Below are 22,564 nucleotides of genomic sequence, written 5' to 3'. Positions count from 1 at the left end.
GATAATTTGGCAGTGTGACACTTGATATCCGACCTGCATAACCGGTGATAGTGTGACAGGGTGACACTTGGTATCCGGTCACACGGGTTCAACTGCTGATAGTTTGTTAGGAGACACGTACATTGTAACTGGGGATAGTAAGACAGTGTGACACCTGCTATTCAGTCACACATAAGTGGTGGTAGTGTGACAGTGTGACACTTGATATTCAGTCACACATAACTGGTGATAGTGTGAAAGTGTGACAGTTAGAATCCGGTCAAACATAACTGGTGGTAGTGTGACAGTGTGACACTTGATATCCAGTTACACATAAGTGGTGGTAGTGTGACAATGTGACACTTGATATTCAGTCACACATCAAGGGTGCCTCAGCGGCCGAGTTGGTTAGCGCGGAACAATGACCCAGGAGCCTCCCACCAATGCGGTCGCAACATTAGTTCAATTCCAGTCCATGCTGACTTCCTCATTGGTCTTATATGGGAAGGTCTGCCAATAACGTGCGAAGTGTCGTGGGTTTCCCCCAGGCTCTGCCTGGTTTCCTCTCATCATAATGCTGACTGCTGTCGCATCAGTGAAACATGTTTGAGCACCGTGTATAACACCAACCAAATAAATATATATATATATATATATATATCTGATCACACATTACCGGTGACAGTATGACATTTTATCTGGTCAGGTATAATTCCTGCTCTTACCGGTAAAGTAATAGTCGATGGTGACGGTCTCGTTATCAGCGCTGGGGTAACGTATACAGGAGCGCCAGTGATCTACCGGTATGTTACGCACTGTTGTTCGGCCCATGTACACCTCGTTCTCGTTCTTACCAAACTCCAGAGCCTCGGTGGAGCTCATTACACGCTCTGAAAATCAACTCAGATAGGTTGAAACTGTTTCCTGCACACAGTTGAACTAATATCTATGGGCAATGCAATAGCAAATGGACAAGACTGCGCTTATCAAATAATCCCTGTTTACAGTCCATTATATAGATACCCCGATGAGGCTTTAAAAGCCAGTATATCAGTGCCTGGATGGACAGGGTTATCCACGACCACTCACAAATCCCCATTTTACGTTCGCTATGTGTACTTTACCTTTGCCGTTTACGATCTTGAAGGGGAAAATAAATGAATCCGAGGAAGATAGTGGTGAGGTGTAACATTCGTCATCTGGAAACAGACAGGAAGTGTCACTTGAGGAGGGAAAGAACACCCTTAAATGACGCGATTTCAAGACCGAAGAATGGCCTGATTTGGGAAGAGGTAAGACTTTGAACTGCAAGATTATCAGATTGTGCGTTTAATGAACACTCACTTAATGTTTATTTACTGTGTAAAGCGTCAGTAAATCATTTCATGTAACAATCTTCATACTCTCCGGCTGAGACCTAAATTCCTTGGTAATACTGAGGGAAGATTCTGACAAGTTTACTTTGTTAACCTCTGTCTTTTCTTCTCACCTTGGATTGTGAAGAACTCCTTTGTATCATAACTGGCTATGTAGCGGGTCTCCTCCCCAGCATCATAGAGCCCTAGGGCGCGAATCTCCGCCTTATTCCCTGTCTGGTTGAAGTACTCCTCTAGATAGATCGTCTTGTTCTCTCCAGAGATCGTAAACTCTATCCTCGCGAAGAATTCCGGGGGCAGGGATGGCAAGGGCGGAGTGCTGGCTGTGGAAAGATCAGTAACACGAGAAAACTTCAAAATCTCGCCGTCACATAGAAAATATTGCACTCCTCAATGCTTGGTTTGAGTTTATGGACTACCTTGTTGCCGGGAAAAATACTCACAAAGGAAGCGTGATAAACTCTGCCTAAGCCGTGGGACTTTGCATTGAAACACACACCAACAAATATATAAAACAATTGGGCGTATATTACTATTATTATATTATACTTGGTTTTGAGCGATTTATTAATAAAAACTTGGTTTAGTTTTTATCCGGATTTTTTTACAAATATTTTGCTGTAGTCACAGCATACGATCAGCCTCCATTCAACCATATCGCTACAACGTAAGCATAAGTCATTTAAGGTTTTCATCAGGTCATCAGTATCTCGATTAGCAGTTAACAGTACAATGATTCCTGTCCCTACCGTCCCGCCTTCGTCTGGGCGAACTGCTGGGAGAGACAACACACTGAGCGATAGCGCTGGGGACATGGGCATGTGACGTCACTGCCGGTATCACGGTGGTTTTATCCACGATGGGAACGAGCTTTCCGTCTTCGGTCCGCACCAATTCTTGGAGACTTCCGGGTACAGCGGTCAGAGTAACCTGCAACAGACGAAGGAAAAGAGATCAGTAGTTAACACCTTGGAACCGGCCCGAGGTTTGTCCGTACCAAACAGCAATATTCGTCTGACCTAGGAGAACGGACAGGCGGGTTACCTGACTCATTTTGTCACTTGGTTTAGTTATGACATTATACATTACATGTGCTTGTGCATATGTTTTAAAAGTAATAACACAAAGCTAATGGTTAAGCTTCAAAAAAAAAACCAGAATGAACGCTACAAACCTGAGCAATCTGTATGTAGATTTCTGTAGATTTATGTACTTATTTGTTCCAGTGGTATATCACAAGAACCCGGATGGTGCTGTGTGGTTCTGTGATAAAAGGTGTGGTAATTAGACGGCAGTTTGACCACGTGAATGTTGACAGAATACACGTGCATACGACAGATTGAATGTGTCTGACTCTTCACAACATGACAGCCAAGTCAAGTATTACTCTGATCTCTGGTGGAGGTATTTCTTCTTCCCCTCAGTTCTGCTTCTCAGAACAGAACTATCGCTGGCAGATGTATCTCTTCTTCCCCTCATTTCTGCTTCCCAGAACAGAACTGTCCCTAGCAGATGTATCTCTTCTTCCCCTCAGTTCTGCTTCCCAGAACAGAACTATCGCTGGCAAAAGCATCCCTTCTTCCCCTCATTTCTGCTTCCCAGAACAGAACTATCGCTGGCAGAAGCATTTCTTCTTCCACTTAGTTCTGCGTCCCAGAACAGAACTATCGCTGGCAGAAGTATCTTTCTTCCCCTTAGTTTTGGATCCCAGAATAAACCTATCACTAGCAGAAGTATCTCTTCTTCCACTCAGTTCTGCTTCCGAGAACAGATCTATCGCTGGGAGAAGTATCTTTTAGTTCTGGTTCCCAGAGTAGAACTATCGCTGGCAGAAGCATCTCTTCTTCCCCTTAGCTCTGCTTCCCAGAAGCCAGAAGAAAACTATCGCTGGCAGAAAAATCTCTTCTTCCCCTTAGTTCTGATATCCCAGTATAGTACTTCTGTACAACTTCTACAACAAGTTTCGCTTACCTCTTGGCCGCCTGTTGTTAACAAAACTTTGAAGCGTTTCCCTTCAATACTTTCTTCCAGTGTGCTGGCGACGGCGTCTAGAGGAACTGGCGGCTGGCCGCTGAAGGAAGCATCCCCAGTCACTGTTGGCAGTCCCATCAAAGCAAACGAGGTGTGAATACCTTTCTGTTTGAAATCCACCTTGTCGTAAACACAAGAAAAAACAAATTCAACTCAATAAAAATAAAAGTTACCATGCGCCCAACATGTTTACACAAGTGTTATGAGGATTTAACATTTAGATAACCGGTTCGCTCTCCGACACTTGATCTGTATGCTAGCATCTGTATTGAACGAACAGCGTCTACTTGATCCGCTGAAGACATTAGGTTTACAAAACACAGGTAAAAAACCCCGCAGAATGTCAATTAAAAAAACATCAAGCGAAATATTTCTTCAAAGTTACGTTTCTGATCTTCGAGAATTTTTTTACATTTTTTATGTATTAATATTTATTTGCATGTCTTCTGTTCCATAATCCTTTCTGTCTATCGGACCACATCTGATCACGTTAGCTACCTGTACTTCTTGAATCCGCAGAAGAGAGATCTTTTTTTGTAAGCTGACGGCAGTTCTGATGGCGTCTCGGGCGGGAAACAGATCAAAGGAGGGTACCTCATCCTGATCGGCTGCCAGACACAGAGTTGAGATCATTATTAATGATGGAGAAGAGGGATTATTAGAATTGTGATACAAACATGAGTGTATGATAACTCAGCCGAATTACACAGTCGTACTGACCTGTCTCCAAATCGAACTGAAATCGCCGAATCCTACTGTCCTCAAAACACGGAGTGATGTCGAAATCGGAGAAGTCCAGCGGAGAGTCGTCAAAGTCGATAACATTGTACTGATAACCAAGATTACCCTGTAACGAAGAACAAGGTCTAAGAACCTGAAAATTACTATTTGAAAGTTACATTTTTTTTCAACGTTTATTTCTAATAAAGTTCAACGTTTATTTCTAAACCTTTCATGACAAATATAAGTAAACTCAGATGATGTCCATGATCTACTGTACTTTCTCAGTATGAGATCAAGGAACAGGATACATCTAGCTAGACTGCGACTTTAAGTCAGGATGTTTGTCGGATACCTGACAAAGGCCGGTGGTTTACTCCGTGCTCTCCTGATTCATCAAGCCCTATACACCTAACCGTCATCATATACAGTGAACCCATCTTCAGTGGATTAATAACACTGCACACCAATCAAATACACAAACAGATACTTTCATAGCCCTCCTAGAGTCATCTGGTGCCCTCTGGTCACGTAAAGCCACGAGACGACGTCAACATCACTTCCGATCAATCATTTCACGTCTTTCAAGGATTAACCACGTGTGATCGGTGATTGTCGAATCCACCAATGATTGAAATGGTATCGGTCAAAAAAGTTGAACAGAAAGGGCTACAGAAGTAGTTAAGCCATTGTTTACAGAAGAATTATTTATATAGGAAGGTTTTACACTTACCCCCTTCACTGACACAGTAAATCTGACTGGGTGACTTTTGTTAGAATCACCTGTATTAAAGTATACACCTGGCTGAAAAGGAAACAATACGTTGGATATTACCACGCCATCTTATACATGTAGCTAGAGACTGTTCACTGTCAAGCATACGGATAACACGTCTGATACCACGCCATCTTATACATGTAGCTAGAGACTGTTCACTGTCAAGCATACGGATAACACGTCTGATACCACGCCCTCATATACATGTAGCTAGAGACTGTTCACTGTCAAGCATACGGATAACACGTCTGATACCACGCCCTCATATACATGTAGCTAGAGACTGTTCACTGTCAAGCATACGGATAACACGTCTGATACCACGCCCTCATATACATGTAGCTAGAGATTGTTCACTGTCAAGCATACGGATAACATGTCTGACACCACGCCCTCATATACATGTAGCTAGAGACTGTTCACTGTCAAGCATACGGATAACACGTCTGATACCACGCCCTCATATACATGTAGCTAGAGACTGTTCACTGTCAAGCATACGGATAACACGTCTGATACCACGCCCTCAAATACATGTAGCTAGAGATTGTTCACTGTCAAGCATACGGATAACACGTCTGATACCACGCCCTCAAATACATGTAGCTAGAGATTGTTCACTGTCAAGCATACGGATAACACGTCTGATACCACGCCCTCATATACTTGTAGCTAGAGACTGTTCACTGTCAAGCATACGGATAACACGTCTGATACCACGCCCTCATATACATGTAATTAGAGATTGTTTCACTGTCAACCACACGTCTGTACGTATGGTTAAAATGACACCTTAAGCCTGCATGTGAACATACTATCTGACCTGTATTGTAATCGAATTCCTTTTGTATCCAACAAGCAGTATTATAAATCTGTCTGTCTGTTAGTCCGTGTGTCCGTCGGTCGTTCAAATTTTGACATCCTATCTTTACACATGGCCGGTCGATAAAATTTTAATATGGTATTGTTTAGCATAAACCGTTCATTTTTAATGAATAATTAAAACAATTTTAATTCACAATGTGACGATGGGCCTTGGTGTAATGCGACATCAAATTTTGCGAAGTTGTGCTTGATTTTCTTCTTGATATATATAGGATCTTGACCCTGCAGTATTAAATCTATTCACATTAAAGAAATTCATTTGTTTCGAGCCTTTGTCTCTGGAGATTCTGTTTATCCCGTAAATGAAACATCGAAAAAAGTACAAAGGGGTTCAACTTCACATCTACCTTTACAAAGCAAAACTTAGGTCATTTATTTACATTATCATCTACACAATAAACATTGAGTAGCAGACAACTGTTTTCAGTTTTCGAACATAATTGTCAAAGGAAAACCTCGAGGAGTCACTGGATAACCAGAGACGACGACATAAGTGCGTAGTGTGTGAAAACGCCCACTGACACGCCCCTAAACATAGCAGACAAGAACATTCAAAAACTTCGACGGCAACATCCTTCTTACGCAACATCATTTTTACGCAACAACAGATGAAAACGATAAAGAAATTTCTAAAATATCGATGGCTTGGACGTTTGTCCTCCATACAGACGACAAAGTCAAGCAGTAAAACAGAGTAGTTCGGCGTGTGTGTATCTCATGGTTGGCTGATTTTTATCCGTGAACTGTCGTGGAGTCAGTCAAGTAGCTCACAAGGTGTGTTGACGAATGACAGGATAATATATATATGCCACTCTATTTTTCCCATGTCACGGGTCACTGTTACACCATCTCTATTTAACATAATGCCAGGCCCACATGACGAGATACTCACCTTAGAAAAGTGCCACTCCCAGATTGAGGTCAGATTGGAGCCTTCCGGATAGTCCTGTCTCTGGCCAATCCAAACATCCGTTTCAATGTCACGTGCCTTCCTCTGCAGAGAAACGACAAAGACCAATCGCATATGACAGCCTGGTCACAAACCCACATACAACAGCCTTGTCACAAAACCCACATATAACAACCTGGCCACAAATCCACAGATAACAGCCTGGTCACAAACCAACACTTAACCATCTGGTCACAAGCCCACATATAACAACCTGTCCACAAATCCACATATAACAGCCTGGTCACAAACTCACATATAACAGCCTGGTCACAAGTCCACATATAATAGCCTGGTCACAAACCCACATACGACAGCGCCGTCACTAACCCACATACAACAGCCTGGTCACAAACCCACATATAACAGCCTTGTCACAAACTCACATATAATAGTCTGGTCACAAACCCACATACGACAGCCTGGTCACAAACCCACATACGACAGCCTGGTCACAAACCCACATATAATAGCCTGGTCACAAACCCACATATAACAGCCTGGCCACAAACCCACATACAACAGCCTGGTCACAAACCCACACAAAACAGTCTGGCCACAAGCCCACATACAACAGCCTGGTCACAAACCCACATACAACAGCCTAGTCACAAACCCACATATAACAGTCTGGTCACAAACCCATACATAACAGTCTAGCCACAAACCCACATACAACAGCCTGGTCACAAACCCACATATAATAGCCTTGTCACAAACTCACATATAATAGCCTGGTCACAAACCCACATATAACAGTCTGGTCACAAACCCACACAAAACAGTCTGGCCACAAGCCCACATATAACAGTCTGGCAAAAAACCCACATATAACAGCCTGGTCACAAACCCACATACAACAGCCTGGTCACAAACCCACATACAACAGCCTGGTCACAAACCCACATATAACAGCCTAGTCACAAACCCACATATAACAGCCTAGTCACAAACCCACATATAATAGCCTTGTCACAAACCCACATATAATAGCCTGGTCACAAACCCACATACAACAGCCTGGTCACAAACCCACATATAACAGCCTGGTTACAAACCCACATATAACAGTTTGGTTACAAATCCACATATAACATCCTGGCCACAAACCCACATACAACAGCCCCGTCACAAACCCACATATAACAGCCTAGCCGCAAGCCCACATATAACAGCCTGGTTACAAACCCACATATAACAGCCTGGCCACAAACCCACATATAACAGTCTGGTCACAAACCCACATATAAGAGCTTGGTTACAAACCCACATATAACAGCCTGGTCACCAACCCACATATAACAGCCTGGTCACAAACCCACATACAACAGTCTGGTCACAAACCCACATATAACAGCATGGCATAAAGTCCACAAATAACAATACGATGGTCTCTGTAAGCCCACTCTTAACAGCCTAGTGACAAGCCCACATTTAACAGCTTTGGCACAGTCCCACTATTATTAAATGTCGCTTGGTTGTTTTTCGTTCCCAAATCAGTATTGCAGTTTTGAGTGGTATATTAAAAAATATAGTAATTTACTATGGCTCAGTGCATTAGCTCCATCAATACAAGGTCAAAATACTGCCAAGGCTACCAAGACCTAAAGTTGATATGTCTTGTGTTTATGTGCATGTCGGTGGAACCGTTGTTTGCCGTGATACATGTTCTGTCAGTTACATTCATGTAGATGATTTCTTCTTGACCTATCAGACTTGTGTGTCCTATCCTGTCGGGGGCGTGGTGGGAATATTCTGTCTCCAGAACATACCTGTCCCACGTAAGTGAAGTTTGCCACGTCCAGGTGAAAGAAGTCTGACTGGTTTTTTAGAAAGACAATTCCCTTGTCTACAGAGTTCATGATATCCGCGTTGATAGGCGAGACTGTACAATTGCCATAGATCTGGTCAATGGTATAGCGTATACCTGCCCAAACAAAGGTGAAAGATCATAAAATGGTGAATGGTGTACTGGTACGATATACTTATCCAAACAGAGGCGAAAGTCATACGCCATAATTTTTATCGATTCTTATCCTATACAGTGGAAACGCAGAAGGCAAGAATACACTAAAATCCCAATACATGTAAGACGATGCGTGTGTTGCTGTCACGTAATGGTGTGCAGCTCCACTGATTGGGAAGTTGTTTAGGGCACTGGGATAACCTTGATCCGTCTTGATTGATGGATTTAAATACGGAACTATATGTTTCCGCGTATTCACACCTACAATGGCAACAGACATGCGCAGTGACATCAAGAAGTCAGTCGAGCGGGAGGCTCGGAGTCAATTGGTTACACATATATGTGAGGAACCTTTCAAGTAGTCTTATTGTATATCTGTTACAATACAGTACTGGATCAGAAAACTGTATGGTGTCTTGTGTGCATACTTCCCTATGTACTATGACATGAGAACCTGTAATCGGCTGTTTCGGACACCATCCAGCGTGTCCATAAGACATCCCCATGCTCCATACAGTGTCCATCTCCCCAGAACGACTCAGCCGTTGGTGCATGAGTGAAAGGATCCTCAATATAATACAAAACAAAACTGAGATAAGATACAAATGACGTCTGTAGCATAAAAAGCTTGCACTGACCCGCCTTGAAGTCCCTGACCTCTGTGAATGGGTTAGAGCCATACGTTCTTCCTCCTGTGGGTAAGGGGGTTCCCGACAGTCGAGTCAGCTGATTGTCATAATCATACCACATCTACAAGGTAAATAAACTTTTTCAGCTCAAAACAAAATAAAAAAAAACACACACTGTTAAAATTTTGTTACTGAGAAGAAAGCCTCAAGGAAAAAGTGACGATTGCACCAGTTTGATGCATGTATCCCTCATAAGTGATACCAAGGCTATGTGACAAAATAATGACGTCAGATGAACAAAGACTCACTTACGTCATATGACGTCACAAGGGGAGAATAGTCCATCACAGATTCGGCGCGGAATGTAAAATGGCGGGGAATTTTTGGCAGAGGTTTTGTGTTTGACCTTCCAGGGCAGTAAACCATTGGAGGAGTCTGAAATTATAAGAGTTTACTAGAATCAATATTATGGTTTATACTTAAATGAATTAAATAAGCAACACAAAAACTCCTGTACATGCTTACAAGCAAAGATTAACTATATTAACTATTAATTATACGCTTATTATGAAGGGTAAATACTTGTACATACTTACCAGGAAGTGTGAATATATACATATACTAACCAGGAAGTGTGAATACATACATATGCTTACCAGGAAGTGTGAATACATACATATGTTTACCAGGAAGTGTGAATACATACATATACTTCTCAGGAAGGGTGAATACATACATATACTAACCAGGAAGTGTGAATACATACATATACTAACCAGGAAGTGTGAATACATACATATGTTTACCAGGAAGTGTGAATACATACATATACTTATCAGGAAGGGTGAATACATACATATACTTACCAGGAAGTGTGAATACATACATATACTTATCAGGAAGGGTGAATACATACATATACTTACCAGGAAGTGTCAACATACATATACTTACTAGGAAGGGTTCGTTGGAGGGCGGCAGAGAGTCCTGGAAGTAGACATACTCGTAATACTGTATGTAGCCGCCCTGTCCTTCGGTGGTGTATATTGACCGTATAGGGATTGCTCCTGACGACGCCGGAACTGTCCACTGACCGGGCACTGTAAACAAGGTAAAACAGCAGTGACATAAAACCACACGATTTTAAAACGTTTTTCTTATTTTATTTTGAAAATGACCTGGTTTTGTGTATAATTACTGCACAATAACCCACCATCATTTCTAATAAATATTACCGAATATGTATTTACAATTTTTTTTTAATGTGGACAAATTACACAGAATATAATGTTCCTACAGGTGTACATGTAGCTTATGTTACATGCACCTTACGCTACACACGTACACCTTACGCTACACACGTACATTTTATGCTGCTAAATAATATTATATATACTCACACCTTATGTTAAATGCGTATTTACTTAGAAGATCATGTGATGGTATCCAATGAGAAAAATAAAAAATCCTGTAATAACATTCTCTGGCGAATATGTAATTGTTGTTTTCTCTGATTTTATGGTAATGGAATTCACTAAGACGATACTGTAATGAAATCACTAATTCAATATCGTGCAATGGTACTGTGAGAAGTGAGAAGACTGTGTAATGATATTCAATGAGAAGACAACGTCATGAAATTTGCACAGGAAATCTTGCAATGAAATTCCCACAGAAAATCTTATAATGAAATTCCCACAGAAAATCTTGTAATGAAATTCCCACAGAAATCTTGTAATGAAATTCCCACAGAAAGTCTTGTAATGAAATTCCCACAGAAAAGCGTCTAATGGTATTCGCACAGAAAATCGTGTAATGGTATTCGCACAGAAAACCGTGTACCGTAATGGTATTCGTTGTAAAACTGATTGTATAATAGCACTTACCTGCGAAGAAGTAATCAATGGTTGTTTTCTCTGAGTTTTCCATGACACAGGCTTGCCAGTGGTTCACCGGTATATTCCTCACCGTGGTGGGCCCCTTGTACACTTCATTAAACTTCTTACCGAACTCCAGCGATTCTTGGGCACTCATCACGTGATCTGATGGAGGAATGCTACAGGTATATTCCAAATACAGTCTAATTCACTGTAATATTATTTATTTATTGGTATTTTACCAGGGGAAACCCTCAGTTATCCGCAGGATACTGGCCCCTCTCTCCCCTCCCCCACGTACGGCCGGAGAGTAGGCCAGTATGTACTGGATTGGAGCTCACAGCAACCAATTTATAAATTATTTATAAATTTACCAATATTCAAATTATACAAGCCAAAGAATTATCAATTCTTTGGTGATTCAAGGAAACTATGATGTATACACGGTTATATTTTAATACTATCTTACCTTTCCCACCTGTCTGGTTAAACGCAAACACAAATGTGTCGTCATTAGAAATAGCTGTCGTCACACATATGCCATCTGAAGGAGTAAACAGTGTTGTTAGATAAGAATCCTGGCCTCTCATTTCATAATGACGTATGTTTTCCTTTCCGGTAAGCACGATCTTCATAGAATTTTGATGACTGGCGACAGGAGGATTGGAATAGGAATGACTGGTGACAGGTGGTTTTGAATAGGGATGATTGGCGACAGAGGGGTTAGAATAGGGATGTTTGGAGACAGGAGATTTGGAACAGGAATGACTGGCTACGGGGCCTTGGAACAGGGAGGATTGTGGCGACAGGGCGTTAGGAATAGGGATGATTGGACGACAGGAGATTTGGAATAGCGATAAATGGCAACAGGGGTTTGGAACAGGGATGTTTGGAGACCCGGATTTGGAACAGGGATGATTGGCGACAGGAGATTTGGAATTGGGAGCATTGAAGACAGAAGATTTGGAAAAGGGAGGATTGGCGATAAGAGATTTAAAATAGGGATCACTGGCGACAGGGAGTTGAAATTGAAATGTCTGGCGACAGAAGATTTGCAATAGGGGTGATTTTCGACAGGGATTTGGAATAGAGATGGTTGGGGGACACAGGGATTTGGAACTGGGAGGATTGGTTACTGGAGATTTGACAGGAGATTTAAGTAATAGATTCTCACAGAATTGGGATGCATATGGATGTCATGAATTTATGTCTGAGCAGGCCTATAAGGCTCTTTTTCTTACCATGAATACAAAGAGATCAGTATATCAAAATATTTTTAAGAGAATACACCCCTAAATCTTATAAACTATCCTTGTCAAATAAAGGCATTATTTGATAGAGTGATTTTTCTCAGCCGAGTAGAGGGACAGTAAATATCTATCAAACCCCCATCTAGCACATACCTTCTACATCGAATAGCTCGCCGGTGTCGTAGCTGGCAATCAGGCGCGATTCCTTGCCCTGGTCAAACAGACCGATAGCCCGAATTTCAGCACGGTTTCTGATCTGGTCAAAATATTCCTCCAAATATATCGTCTTGCTGGCGTTGACAACCGTGAACTCTACACGAGAGAAGAACTGCTTGGGAAGTGCTGGCAGAGCTGGGCCTGGAGAGAAACACATAGCTCATATACCCAACTGTGAAAGTCCTGAGACCAGTCGTTCAACCGTGAAAGTACTAGACCCAGTCGTTCAACCGTGAAAGTACTGGACCCAGTAGTCCAATTGTAAAAGTACTGGGCCCAGTCGTTCAACTGTGAAAGTCCTGGGACCAGTCGTTCAACTGTGAAAGTCCTGGGCCTAGTCGTTCAACTATTAAAGTATTGGGCCCAGTCGTTCAACTGTCAAAGTATTGGGCCCAGTCCTTCAGCTGTCAAAGTATTGGGCCCAGTCGTTCAACCGTGAAAGTACTGGGCCCAGTCGTTCAACTGTCAAAGTATTGGGCCCAGTCGTTCAACCGTGAAAGTACTGGGCCCAGTCCTTCAGCTGTCAAAGTATTGGGCCCAGTCCTTCAGCTGTCAAAGTATTGGGCCCAGTCGTTCAACCGTGAAAGTACTGGGCCCAGTCCTTCAGCTGTCAAAGTATTGGGCCCAGTCTTCAGCTGTCAAAGTATTGGGCCCAGTCGTTCAACCGTGAAAGTACTGGGAAGAGTCGTTCAACTGTCAAAGTATTGGGCCCAGTCGTTCAACCGTGAAAGTACTGGACCCAGTCGTTCAGCTGTAAAAGTACTGGACCCAGTCGTTCAAATGTGAAAGTACTTAGACCAGTCGTTCAACTGTGTAAGTACTGGGACGAGTCGTTCAACTGTCAAAGTACTGGGATCAGTCGTTCAACTGTGCTGGGTTCAGTCGTTCAACTGTAAAAGTATTGGGCCCAGTCCTTCAACCGTAAAAGTACTGGACCCAGTCGTTCAACCGTGAAAGTACTTAGACCAGTCCTTCAACTGTGAAAGTACTTGGACGAGTCGTTCAACTGTGCTGGGCTCAGTCGTTCAACTGTAAAAGTACTGGGCCCAGTCGTTCAACTGTGAAAGTATTGGGCCCAGTCGTTCAACCGCGAAAGTATTGGGCCCAGTCGTTCAACCGTGAAAGTACTGGACCCAGTCCTTCAACTGTGAAAGTACTTGGCCCAGTCGTTCAACTATGAAAGTACTGGACCCAGTCGTTCAATTGTGAAAGTAATGGGTCCAGTCCTTCAACTGTGAAAGTACTGGACCCAGTCCTTCAACTGTAAAAGTACTTGGCCCGGTCGTTCAACTGTGTAAGTACTAGACCCAGTCGTTCAACCGTGAAAGTACTGGACCCAGTAGTCCAATTGTAAAAGTACTGGGCCCAGTCGTTCAACTGTGAAAGTCCTGGGACCAGTCGTTCAACTGTGAAAGTCCTGGGCCTAGTCGTTCAACTATTAAAGTATTGGGCCCAGTCGTTCAACTGTCAAAGTATTGGGCCCAGTCCTTCAGCTGTCAAAGTATTGGGCCCAGTCGTTCAACCGTGAAAGTACTGGGCCCAGTCGTTCAACTGTCAAAGTATTGGGCCCAGTCGTTCAACCGTGAAAGTACTGGGCCCAGTCCTTCAGCTGTCAAAGTATTGAGCCCAGTCCTTCAGCTGTCAAAGTATTGGGCCCAGTCCTTCAGCTGTCAAAGTATTGGGCCCAGTCGTTCAACCGTGAAAGTACTGGGCCCAGTCCTTCAGCTGTCAAAGTATTGGGCCCAGTCTTCAGCTGTCAAAGTATTGGGCCCAGTCGTTCAACCGTGAAAGTACTGGGAAGAGTCGTTCAACTGTCAAAGTATTGGGCCCAGTCGTTCAACCGTGAAAGTACTGGACCCAGTCGTTCAGCTGTAAAAGTACTGGACCCAGTCGTTCAAATGTGAAAGTACTTAGACCAGTCGTTCAACTGTGTAAGTACTGGGACGAGTCGTTCAACTGTCAAAGTACTGGGATCAGTCGTTCAACTGTGCTGGGTTCAGTCGTTCAACTGTAAAAGTATTGGGCCCAGTCCTTCAACCGTAAAAGTACTGGACCCAGTCGTTCAACCGTGAAAGTACTTAGACCAGTCCTTCAACTGTGAAAGTACTTGGACGAGTCGTTCAACTGTGCTGGGCTCAGTCGTTCAACTGTAAAAGTACTGGGCCCAGTCGTTCAACTGTGAAAGTATTGGGCCCAGTCGTTCAACCGCGAAAGTATTGGGCCCAGTCGTTCAACCGTGAAAGTACTGGACCCAGTCCTTCAACTGTGAAAGTAATGGGTCCAGTCCTTCAACTGTGAAAGTACTGGACCCAGTCCTTCAACTGTAAAAGTACTTGGCCCGGTCGTTCAACTGTGTAAGTTCTGGGCCCAGTCCTTCAACCGTGAAAGTACTGGACGCAGTCGTTCAACCGTGAAAGTACTTAGAACAGTCGTTCAACTGTGAAAGTACTGGGGCCAGTTGTTCAACTGTGAAAGTACTGGGCCAAGTCGTTCAACTGTAAAAGTACTGGGGCCAGTTGTTCAACTGTGAAAGTACTGGACCCAGTCGTTCAACTGTGAAAGTACTGGGCCCAGTCGTTCAACCGCGAAATTATTGGGCCCAGTCGTTCAACCGTGAAAGTACTGGGCCCAGCCCTTCAACCGTGAAAGTACTTGACCCAGTCGTTCAACTGTCAAAGTATTGGGCCGAGTCTTTCAATCGTGAAAGTACTGGACCCAGTCGTTCAACCGTGAAAGTACTGGGACCAGTCTTTCAACTGTGAAAGTACTGGGACCAGTCGTTCAACCGTGAAAGTACTGAGCCCAGTCGTTCAAATGTGAAAGTACTGGGCCCAGTCGTTCAACTGTGAAAGTACTGGGGCCAGTTGTTCAACTGTGCTGGGCCCAGTCGTTCAGCTGTGAAAGTAATGGGCCCAGTCGTTCAACTGTCAAAGTATTGGGCCCAGTCGTTCAACCGTGAAAGTACTAGACCCAGTCGTTCAACCGTAAAAGTATTGGGCCCAGTCTTTCAATCGTGAAAGTACTGGACCCAGTCGTTAAACCGTGAAAGTACTGGGACCAGTCGTTCAACCGTGAAAGTACTGGGCCCAGTCGTTCAACCGTGAAAGTACTAGACCCAGTCGTTCAACCGTGAAAGTACTGGGCCCAGTCCTTCAGCTGTGAAAGTACTGGGCCCAGTCGTTCAACTGTGAAAGTACTGGGCCAAGTCGTTCAACTGTGCTGGGCCCAGTCGTTCAACTGTCAAAGTAATGGGCCCAGTCGTTCAACTGTCAAAGTATTGGGCTCAGTCGTTCAACCGTGAAAGTACTGGACCCAGTCGTTCAACTGTAAAAGTATTGGGCCCAGTCGTTCAACTGTGAAAGTACTGGACCCAGTCGTTCAGCTGTGAAAGTACTGGGCCCAGTCGTTCAACCGTGAAAGTACTGAACCAGTCGATCAACCGTGAAAATACTGGACGCAGTCGTTCAACCGTGAAAGTATTAGCCCAGTCGTTCAACTGTGAAAGTACTTAGACCAGTCATTCAACCGTGAAAGTACTGGGCCCAGTCGTTCAACTGTGCTGGGTCCAGTCGTTCAACTGTGAAAGTACTGGGCCTAGTGGTTCAACTGTGAAAGTACTGGGCCCAGTCGTTCAACTGTGAAAGTACTGGGCCCAGTCGTTCAAAAGGGTGTGACGCGTAGTGCTTAAGCTCTGTAACAACAAAATAATATTTCCTTAATCTTTTTAGTAAGCTTTCATCCTGGCTTAACTTTAGTACGCTTTTTAACAACTGGCACCTGAAGTCTTCAACTGCACACAGGCTGAGAATAGCAGCCGTTTATAAACAACAGGTTAAGGCGATATGGCCCTAAACTACGCGACTTGTGGAAATTTAGTGATGTAACGGCATCTCATTGAATGTTCTTCGCCGCAATTGAAATAGTGAAACTTCATCCATCCCGTATGATTAGAATGCATATGCTAAATATGAACTTACCTGTATTTTTAGCATTTGGGTCACATGGTTTAAGTTTTGATGGGTCTTGGCATTTAGAACAAACCAGGAATCCAACTATACAGAAGACCACTGATGGAAAGGCTGAAAAGTGAAGAGAAGACAACTCTGGCGAGCGCTCTCACGGAAAGAACAAGGGGAATAGCTTCAGGCGAGATTTACACAAACCTAACCAATAGATTTCTGCATTAAACACCCTACTTTTTCAATATTTTAGTAATGTCTGACTATAAACTGTTACATCTACAGGAACCCATTTGTAATGTTAATCAAATGTATCCGTGCCAACAGGAGGTCTACAGCTTATCAAGAGGCAGATTATTACAGTCTTAAACACCGACTACCGTGTAGGCACAGACTATGCACAGACTTTGTGCTCTCTTTCCACACCAGTAGAGCTCCTATGTCGATACTTTCATCATTACCGAATTCAGTGATTCATTCGAGTTGATCTACTGTCACATGAATTAGGAATCTTCTTCCCACTTTCAACCCATGTACATGGATATCTTAATCAGTTATTAATCCTGTCATACGTGTAGAGTCAGGTAACTCTGTACATGGGGTGATAGTTCAGTAAAGTGGTGGTACACCTATGATAATGCATCGGTAAGGCAGCACTTGATATGGTAGTACTATAGCCATGTAACGGTGTAGTCCCTGCGTGTGATAACAATTTATTAAGGTGATAATGAGTCATTAACGTAATTCTACATACACGCAAAGTACATTAGGTATCATTATATTTTAATAATTATTGTTAAATTATAATCATACCTAATGTACTACACGTACCTTACTGAATTACTACCATGAACTATTATCATGCATATGGGTACAGCGCTACGTACCTTACTGAATTATTATGATGTATAGGTCTACAGTGCTAACTACCTTACTGAATTATTATCATCTTGGGCCTACAGTGCTACGTACCTTACTGAATTATTATGATGTATAGGCCTACAGTGCTACGTATCTTACTGAATTATTATCATGCATGGGCCTACAGTGCTCCGTACCTTACTGAATTATTATGATGTATAGGCCTACAGTGCTCCGTACCTTACTGAATTATTATCATGCATGGGCCTACAGTGCTCCGTACCTTACTGAATTATTATCATGTATAGGTCTACAGAGCCACGTATCTTACTGAATTATTATCATGCATAGGCCTACAGTGCTACGTACCTTACTGAATTATTATGATGTATAGGCCTACAGTGCTACGTACCTTACTGAATTATTATCATGCATGGGCCTACAGTGCTACGTACCTTACTGAATTATTATGATGTATAGGTCTACAGTGCTACGTACCTTACTGAATTATTATCATGCTTGGGCCTATAGTGCTACGTACCTTACTGAATTATTATGATGTATAGGTCTACAGTGCTACGTACCTTACTGAATTATTGTCATGCATGGGCCTACAGTGCTACGTACCTTACTGAATTTTTATGATGTATAGGTCTACAGTGCTACGTACCTTACTGAATTATTATCATGCATGGGCCTACAGAGCTACGTACCTTATTGAATTATTATCATGCATGGGTCTACAGTGCTACGTACCTTACTGAATTATTATCACGCATGGGCCTACAGTGCTACGTACCTTACTGAATTATTATCATGCATGGGCCTACAGTGCTACATACCTTACTGAATTTTTATGATGTATAGGCCTACAGTGCTCCGTACCTTACTGAATTATTATCATGTATGGGTCTACAGTGCTACGTACCTTACTGAATTATTATCATGCATGGGTCTACAGTGCTACGTACCTTACTGAATTATTATCATGCATGGGCCTACAGTGCTACGTACCTTACTGAATTATTATGATGTATAGGTCTACAGTGCTACGTACCTTACTGAATTATTATGATGTATAGGTCTACAGTGCTACGTCTCTTACTGAATTATTGTCATGCATGGGCCTACAGTGCTACGTACCTTACTGAATTTTTATGATGTATAGGTCTACAGTGCTACGTACCTTACTGAATTATTATCATGCATGGGCCTACAGAGCTACGTACCTTATTGAATTATTATCATGCATGGGTCTACAGTGCTACGTACCTTACTGAATTATTATCATGCATGGGTCTACAGTGCTACGTACCTTACTGAATTATTATCATGCATGGGCCTACAGTGCTACGTACCTTACTGAATTATTATCATGCATGGGCCTACAGTGCTACATACCTTACTGAATTTTTATGATGTATAGGTCTACAGTGCTACGTACCTTACTGAATTATTATCATGCATGGGTCTACAGTGCTACGTACCTTACTGAATTTTTATGATGTATAGGTCTACAGTGCTCCGTACCTTACTGAATTATTATCATGCATGGGTCTACAGTGCTACGTACCTTATTGAATTATTATCATGCATGGGTCTACAGTGCTACGTACCTTACTGAATTTTTATGATGTATAGGTCTACAGTGCTACGTACCTTACTGAATTATTATCATGCATGGGTCTACAGTGCTACGTACCTTATTGAATTATTATCATGCATGGGTCTACAGTGCTACGTACCTTACTGAAATATTATCATGCATGGGTCTACAGTGCTACGGGGGCCTCCGTGGCTCAGTTGGTTAGCGCGCTAGCACAGCGCAATGACCCAGGAGTCTGTCACCAATGCGGACGCTGTGAGTTCAACTCCAGCTCATGTTGGCTTCCTATCCGGCCGTAAGCGGGAAGGTATGTCAGCAACCTGCGGATGTTCGTGGGTTTCCCCCGGGCTCTGTCCGGTTTCCTCCCACCATAAAGCTAGCCGCCGTCGTATAAGTGAAATATTCTTGAGCATGGCGTAAAACACCAATCAAATGAATAAATAAATCTATAGTGCTCCGTACCTTACTGAATTATTATGATGGATATGGCTACAGTGCTACGTACCTTACTGAATTACTATCAGTTATATGTCTACAGTTTATTTAAGTATTATCATGTACAGGCCTACAGTGCTACCTACCTTATTGAATTATTATCGTGCATGGGCCTAAAGTGCTACGTATCTTACTGAATTATTATCATGCATAGGCCTACAGTTCTACGTACCTTACTGAATTATTATTACACCTAAAGTACTACTAAAATGAAGCTTTATCATTCGTATTGCCCATCGTACTACCGAACTGTATCATCATGTGTATTATCTAGCTATCAGCATACTTATAGTGCTACTGTTATGATCAACTGCTATAGTTAGTTCCTGCACTGAAATATCTCCTTACTTAGAGTGTTTTTCTCGAGTGAGTGTATTATCATTATATTTTAATGCTGCCGTACTGAATTAACTTCATATTCATAGTGATACCTAGTTGAAGTAGAGTCATACTTCAGGTGTTACGTGAGTGAGTGAATTATCATTATATTTATAACGTAAGGGTACTGAATTATCATTATATTTATAACGTAAGGGTACTGAATTATTGTTATATTGATAACGTAAGGGTACTGAATTATTGTTATATTTATAACGTAAGGGTACTGAATCATCATTAATTTAAGCGCATGTTTTATGCGGATATGCATAGCATAGACATATTGTACTGGTCTAGATGATACTTCCTCACACTTCCTCACTTGGTACTTCCTCATACTTCCTCAATTGTTGTTTCCACACTTGGTACTTCCTCTTACTTCCTCACTTGGTGTTTCCTCACTTGGTACTTCCTCGTACTCCTTGATGCTTCCTCACTTGGTACATCTTCACTTGGTACTTCATCACTTGGTGTTTCCTCACTTGGTACCTCCTCACTTGGTATTTCCTCACTTGGTGTTTCCTCACTTGGTACATCCTCACTTGGTACTTCCTCACTTGATGTTTCCACACATGGTACTTCCTCACTTGATGTTTCCACACTTTTTACTTCCTCACTTGATGTTTCCACACATGGTACTTCTTCACTTGATGTTTCCACACTTGGTACTTTCTCTTACTTCCTCACTTGGTGTTTCCTCACTTGGTACTTCCTCGTACTCCCTCATGCTTCCTAACTTGGTACATCTTCACTTGGTACTTCCTCACTTGATGTTTCCACATTTGGTACTTCCTTATACTTCCTCATACGTGGTTCCTCCTGGTGTGGTACCTCCTTACTTGGTGTACTTCCTTAACTTAGTATTGGTACTTCCTCACTTCTCACTTCCTCGCAATGTGCTTTCCCGCTTTGTAGTATCTCGCATGGTACTTCCTCATTTTGTACCTTCTCGTGTGAAATCTCCTCACTTCGTACCTTTCTTACATTTGTTCTTCCTTGTATGGTACTTCCTTGTTCTGGTACTTTTTTACTTCCTGGTTTGGTAAGTCCTCGTTTTGTATATCGCTTGCTGCTTCCTCGTTTGGTACTTCGCGTGGTTCTTCCTCACTTCAGACTTCATGGCTTGGAATTTCCACGTCCTGTTCTGCCTCCTTTGGAACAGAGCCTCGCTTAATTTTGGTATCTGGCTCCTTACTTCTTGGCTGAGTATATATGACATTAAATCAATCCGTAATCGGCCTGATATCTAGGACAAAGTATGTTACCCTGCATATCGATCGCTCGTATGGGCATTTAATTCCCAGGCACATATACATGGATATAAAAACAAACAGGCAGACACACATAAACATCATCAAACAGACAGACACAAATAAACATCATCAAACAGGCAGACACACATAAACATCATCAAACAGGCAGACACAAATAAACATCATCAAACAGGCAGACACAAATAAACATCATCAAACAGATAGACACACCTAAACATCATCAAACCAGCAGACACATATAAACATCTTTAAACATGCAGACACACGTAAACATCATCAAACAGATAGACACACATCAGCATTGTCATGTTGACAAACACATAAACATCATCAATCAGACACATATAAACATCATCAAACAGGCAAACACACATAAACATCATCAAAGAGGCAGACATATATAAACGTCATCAAACAAGCAGACACACATCAACATTATCGAACAGACAGACACGTATAAACGACATCAAACAGGCAGACACAGACATCATTAAACAGGCAGACACATATAAACGTCATCAAACAGGCAGACATAAACAGACTTCATTAAACAGATAGACACACATAAACATCATCAAACAGGCTAACACACGTAAACATCATCAAACAGGCAGATATACGTAAGCATCATTTTTCAGGCAGACACACATAAACATCATCAAAGAGACAGGCACCCACAAACATGATCAAATAGGTAGACAGATAATTATTAAAACAAAATGACTGTACTCACCCTCCATTCTACTTAATTGTAGGTGTTGTTCAAATATAGGCGAGGTTGGTTAAAAGACTGGCGGCGCATTTCCCTATCCCATAGTATCTGTATAGTCAAAGCTCGTATAGCTTATCAAGGCGGGTTACAGTCCAAGATAACAGAAACACTATCATGCAATTCATCTACATGGAGACTTGTATACGTACAGATGCAGAGATAGGCTATGAGGAGGTATCACGTGTTGATGCGAGATTGATCGATTTATTTAAAAACTTATTTACTACATTTAAAATTTATTTTATTTATTTATTTCATGTTATTTATGTTGTGCTTGACAGAAAAATTACAGTTTCTACTGATATAAAGGATAAACTAATCATGCATTTGCACACTACACTACGCCATGCTATTTTTCTGTAGGTGTTATGGACTACCAACAAACCGTGGTATACAGGAATGCGAGTTGCCGTGTACTACAGTCAGCATCACATAGCCGGTGACCTCATTCACTCTGTAAACCACTATATGTCCAGCACTTGATCTATTCCGATCACATTTAAACATGCACACGGCAAACATGAACTACAATTTACAGATAACGAATTGCAGCGTGTAACAGA

General features: G+C 42.2%; 1 protein-coding gene across 1 annotated transcript in view; it reads right to left on the bottom strand.

Moving 5' to 3' along the window:
* The window catches only part of LOC135468839 (uncharacterized), a 37,909-nt gene extending 15,860 nt beyond the window's left edge, over positions 1–22,049 (bottom strand). The window contains exons 1-18 of the mRNA XM_064747289.1: positions 21,963–22,049; positions 16,634–16,735; positions 12,594–12,797; positions 11,660–11,734; positions 11,200–11,355; positions 10,268–10,413; positions 9,626–9,748; positions 9,323–9,434; positions 8,491–8,645; positions 6,662–6,763; positions 4,840–4,911; positions 4,107–4,233; positions 3,885–3,994; positions 3,327–3,506; positions 2,105–2,285; positions 1,469–1,678; positions 1,104–1,178; positions 705–869 (exon numbers count right to left, since the gene is read on the bottom strand). Coding sequence (XP_064603359.1) covers positions 705–869; positions 1,104–1,178; positions 1,469–1,678; positions 2,105–2,285; positions 3,327–3,506; positions 3,885–3,994; positions 4,107–4,233; positions 4,840–4,911; positions 6,662–6,763; positions 8,491–8,645; positions 9,323–9,434; positions 9,626–9,748; positions 10,268–10,413; positions 11,200–11,355; positions 11,660–11,734; positions 12,594–12,797; positions 16,634–16,735; positions 21,963–21,969 — 2,302 coding nt within the window. The 5' untranslated portion in view covers positions 21,970–22,049. The remainder of the gene's footprint in view (positions 1–704; positions 870–1,103; positions 1,179–1,468; positions 1,679–2,104; positions 2,286–3,326; positions 3,507–3,884; positions 3,995–4,106; positions 4,234–4,839; positions 4,912–6,661; positions 6,764–8,490; positions 8,646–9,322; positions 9,435–9,625; positions 9,749–10,267; positions 10,414–11,199; positions 11,356–11,659; positions 11,735–12,593; positions 12,798–16,633; positions 16,736–21,962) is intronic.
* Between the last annotated feature and the right edge of the window lie 515 nt (positions 22,050–22,564).

This window comes from Liolophura sinensis, chromosome 6 (genome assembly GCF_032854445.1).
Source record: "Liolophura sinensis isolate JHLJ2023 chromosome 6, CUHK_Ljap_v2, whole genome shotgun sequence".
Taxonomy (NCBI): domain Eukaryota; kingdom Metazoa; phylum Mollusca; class Polyplacophora; order Chitonida; family Chitonidae; genus Liolophura; species Liolophura sinensis.
Note: the sequence above shows the minus strand (reverse complement) of the source record. Positions and strands in the feature narration are given on the sequence as shown.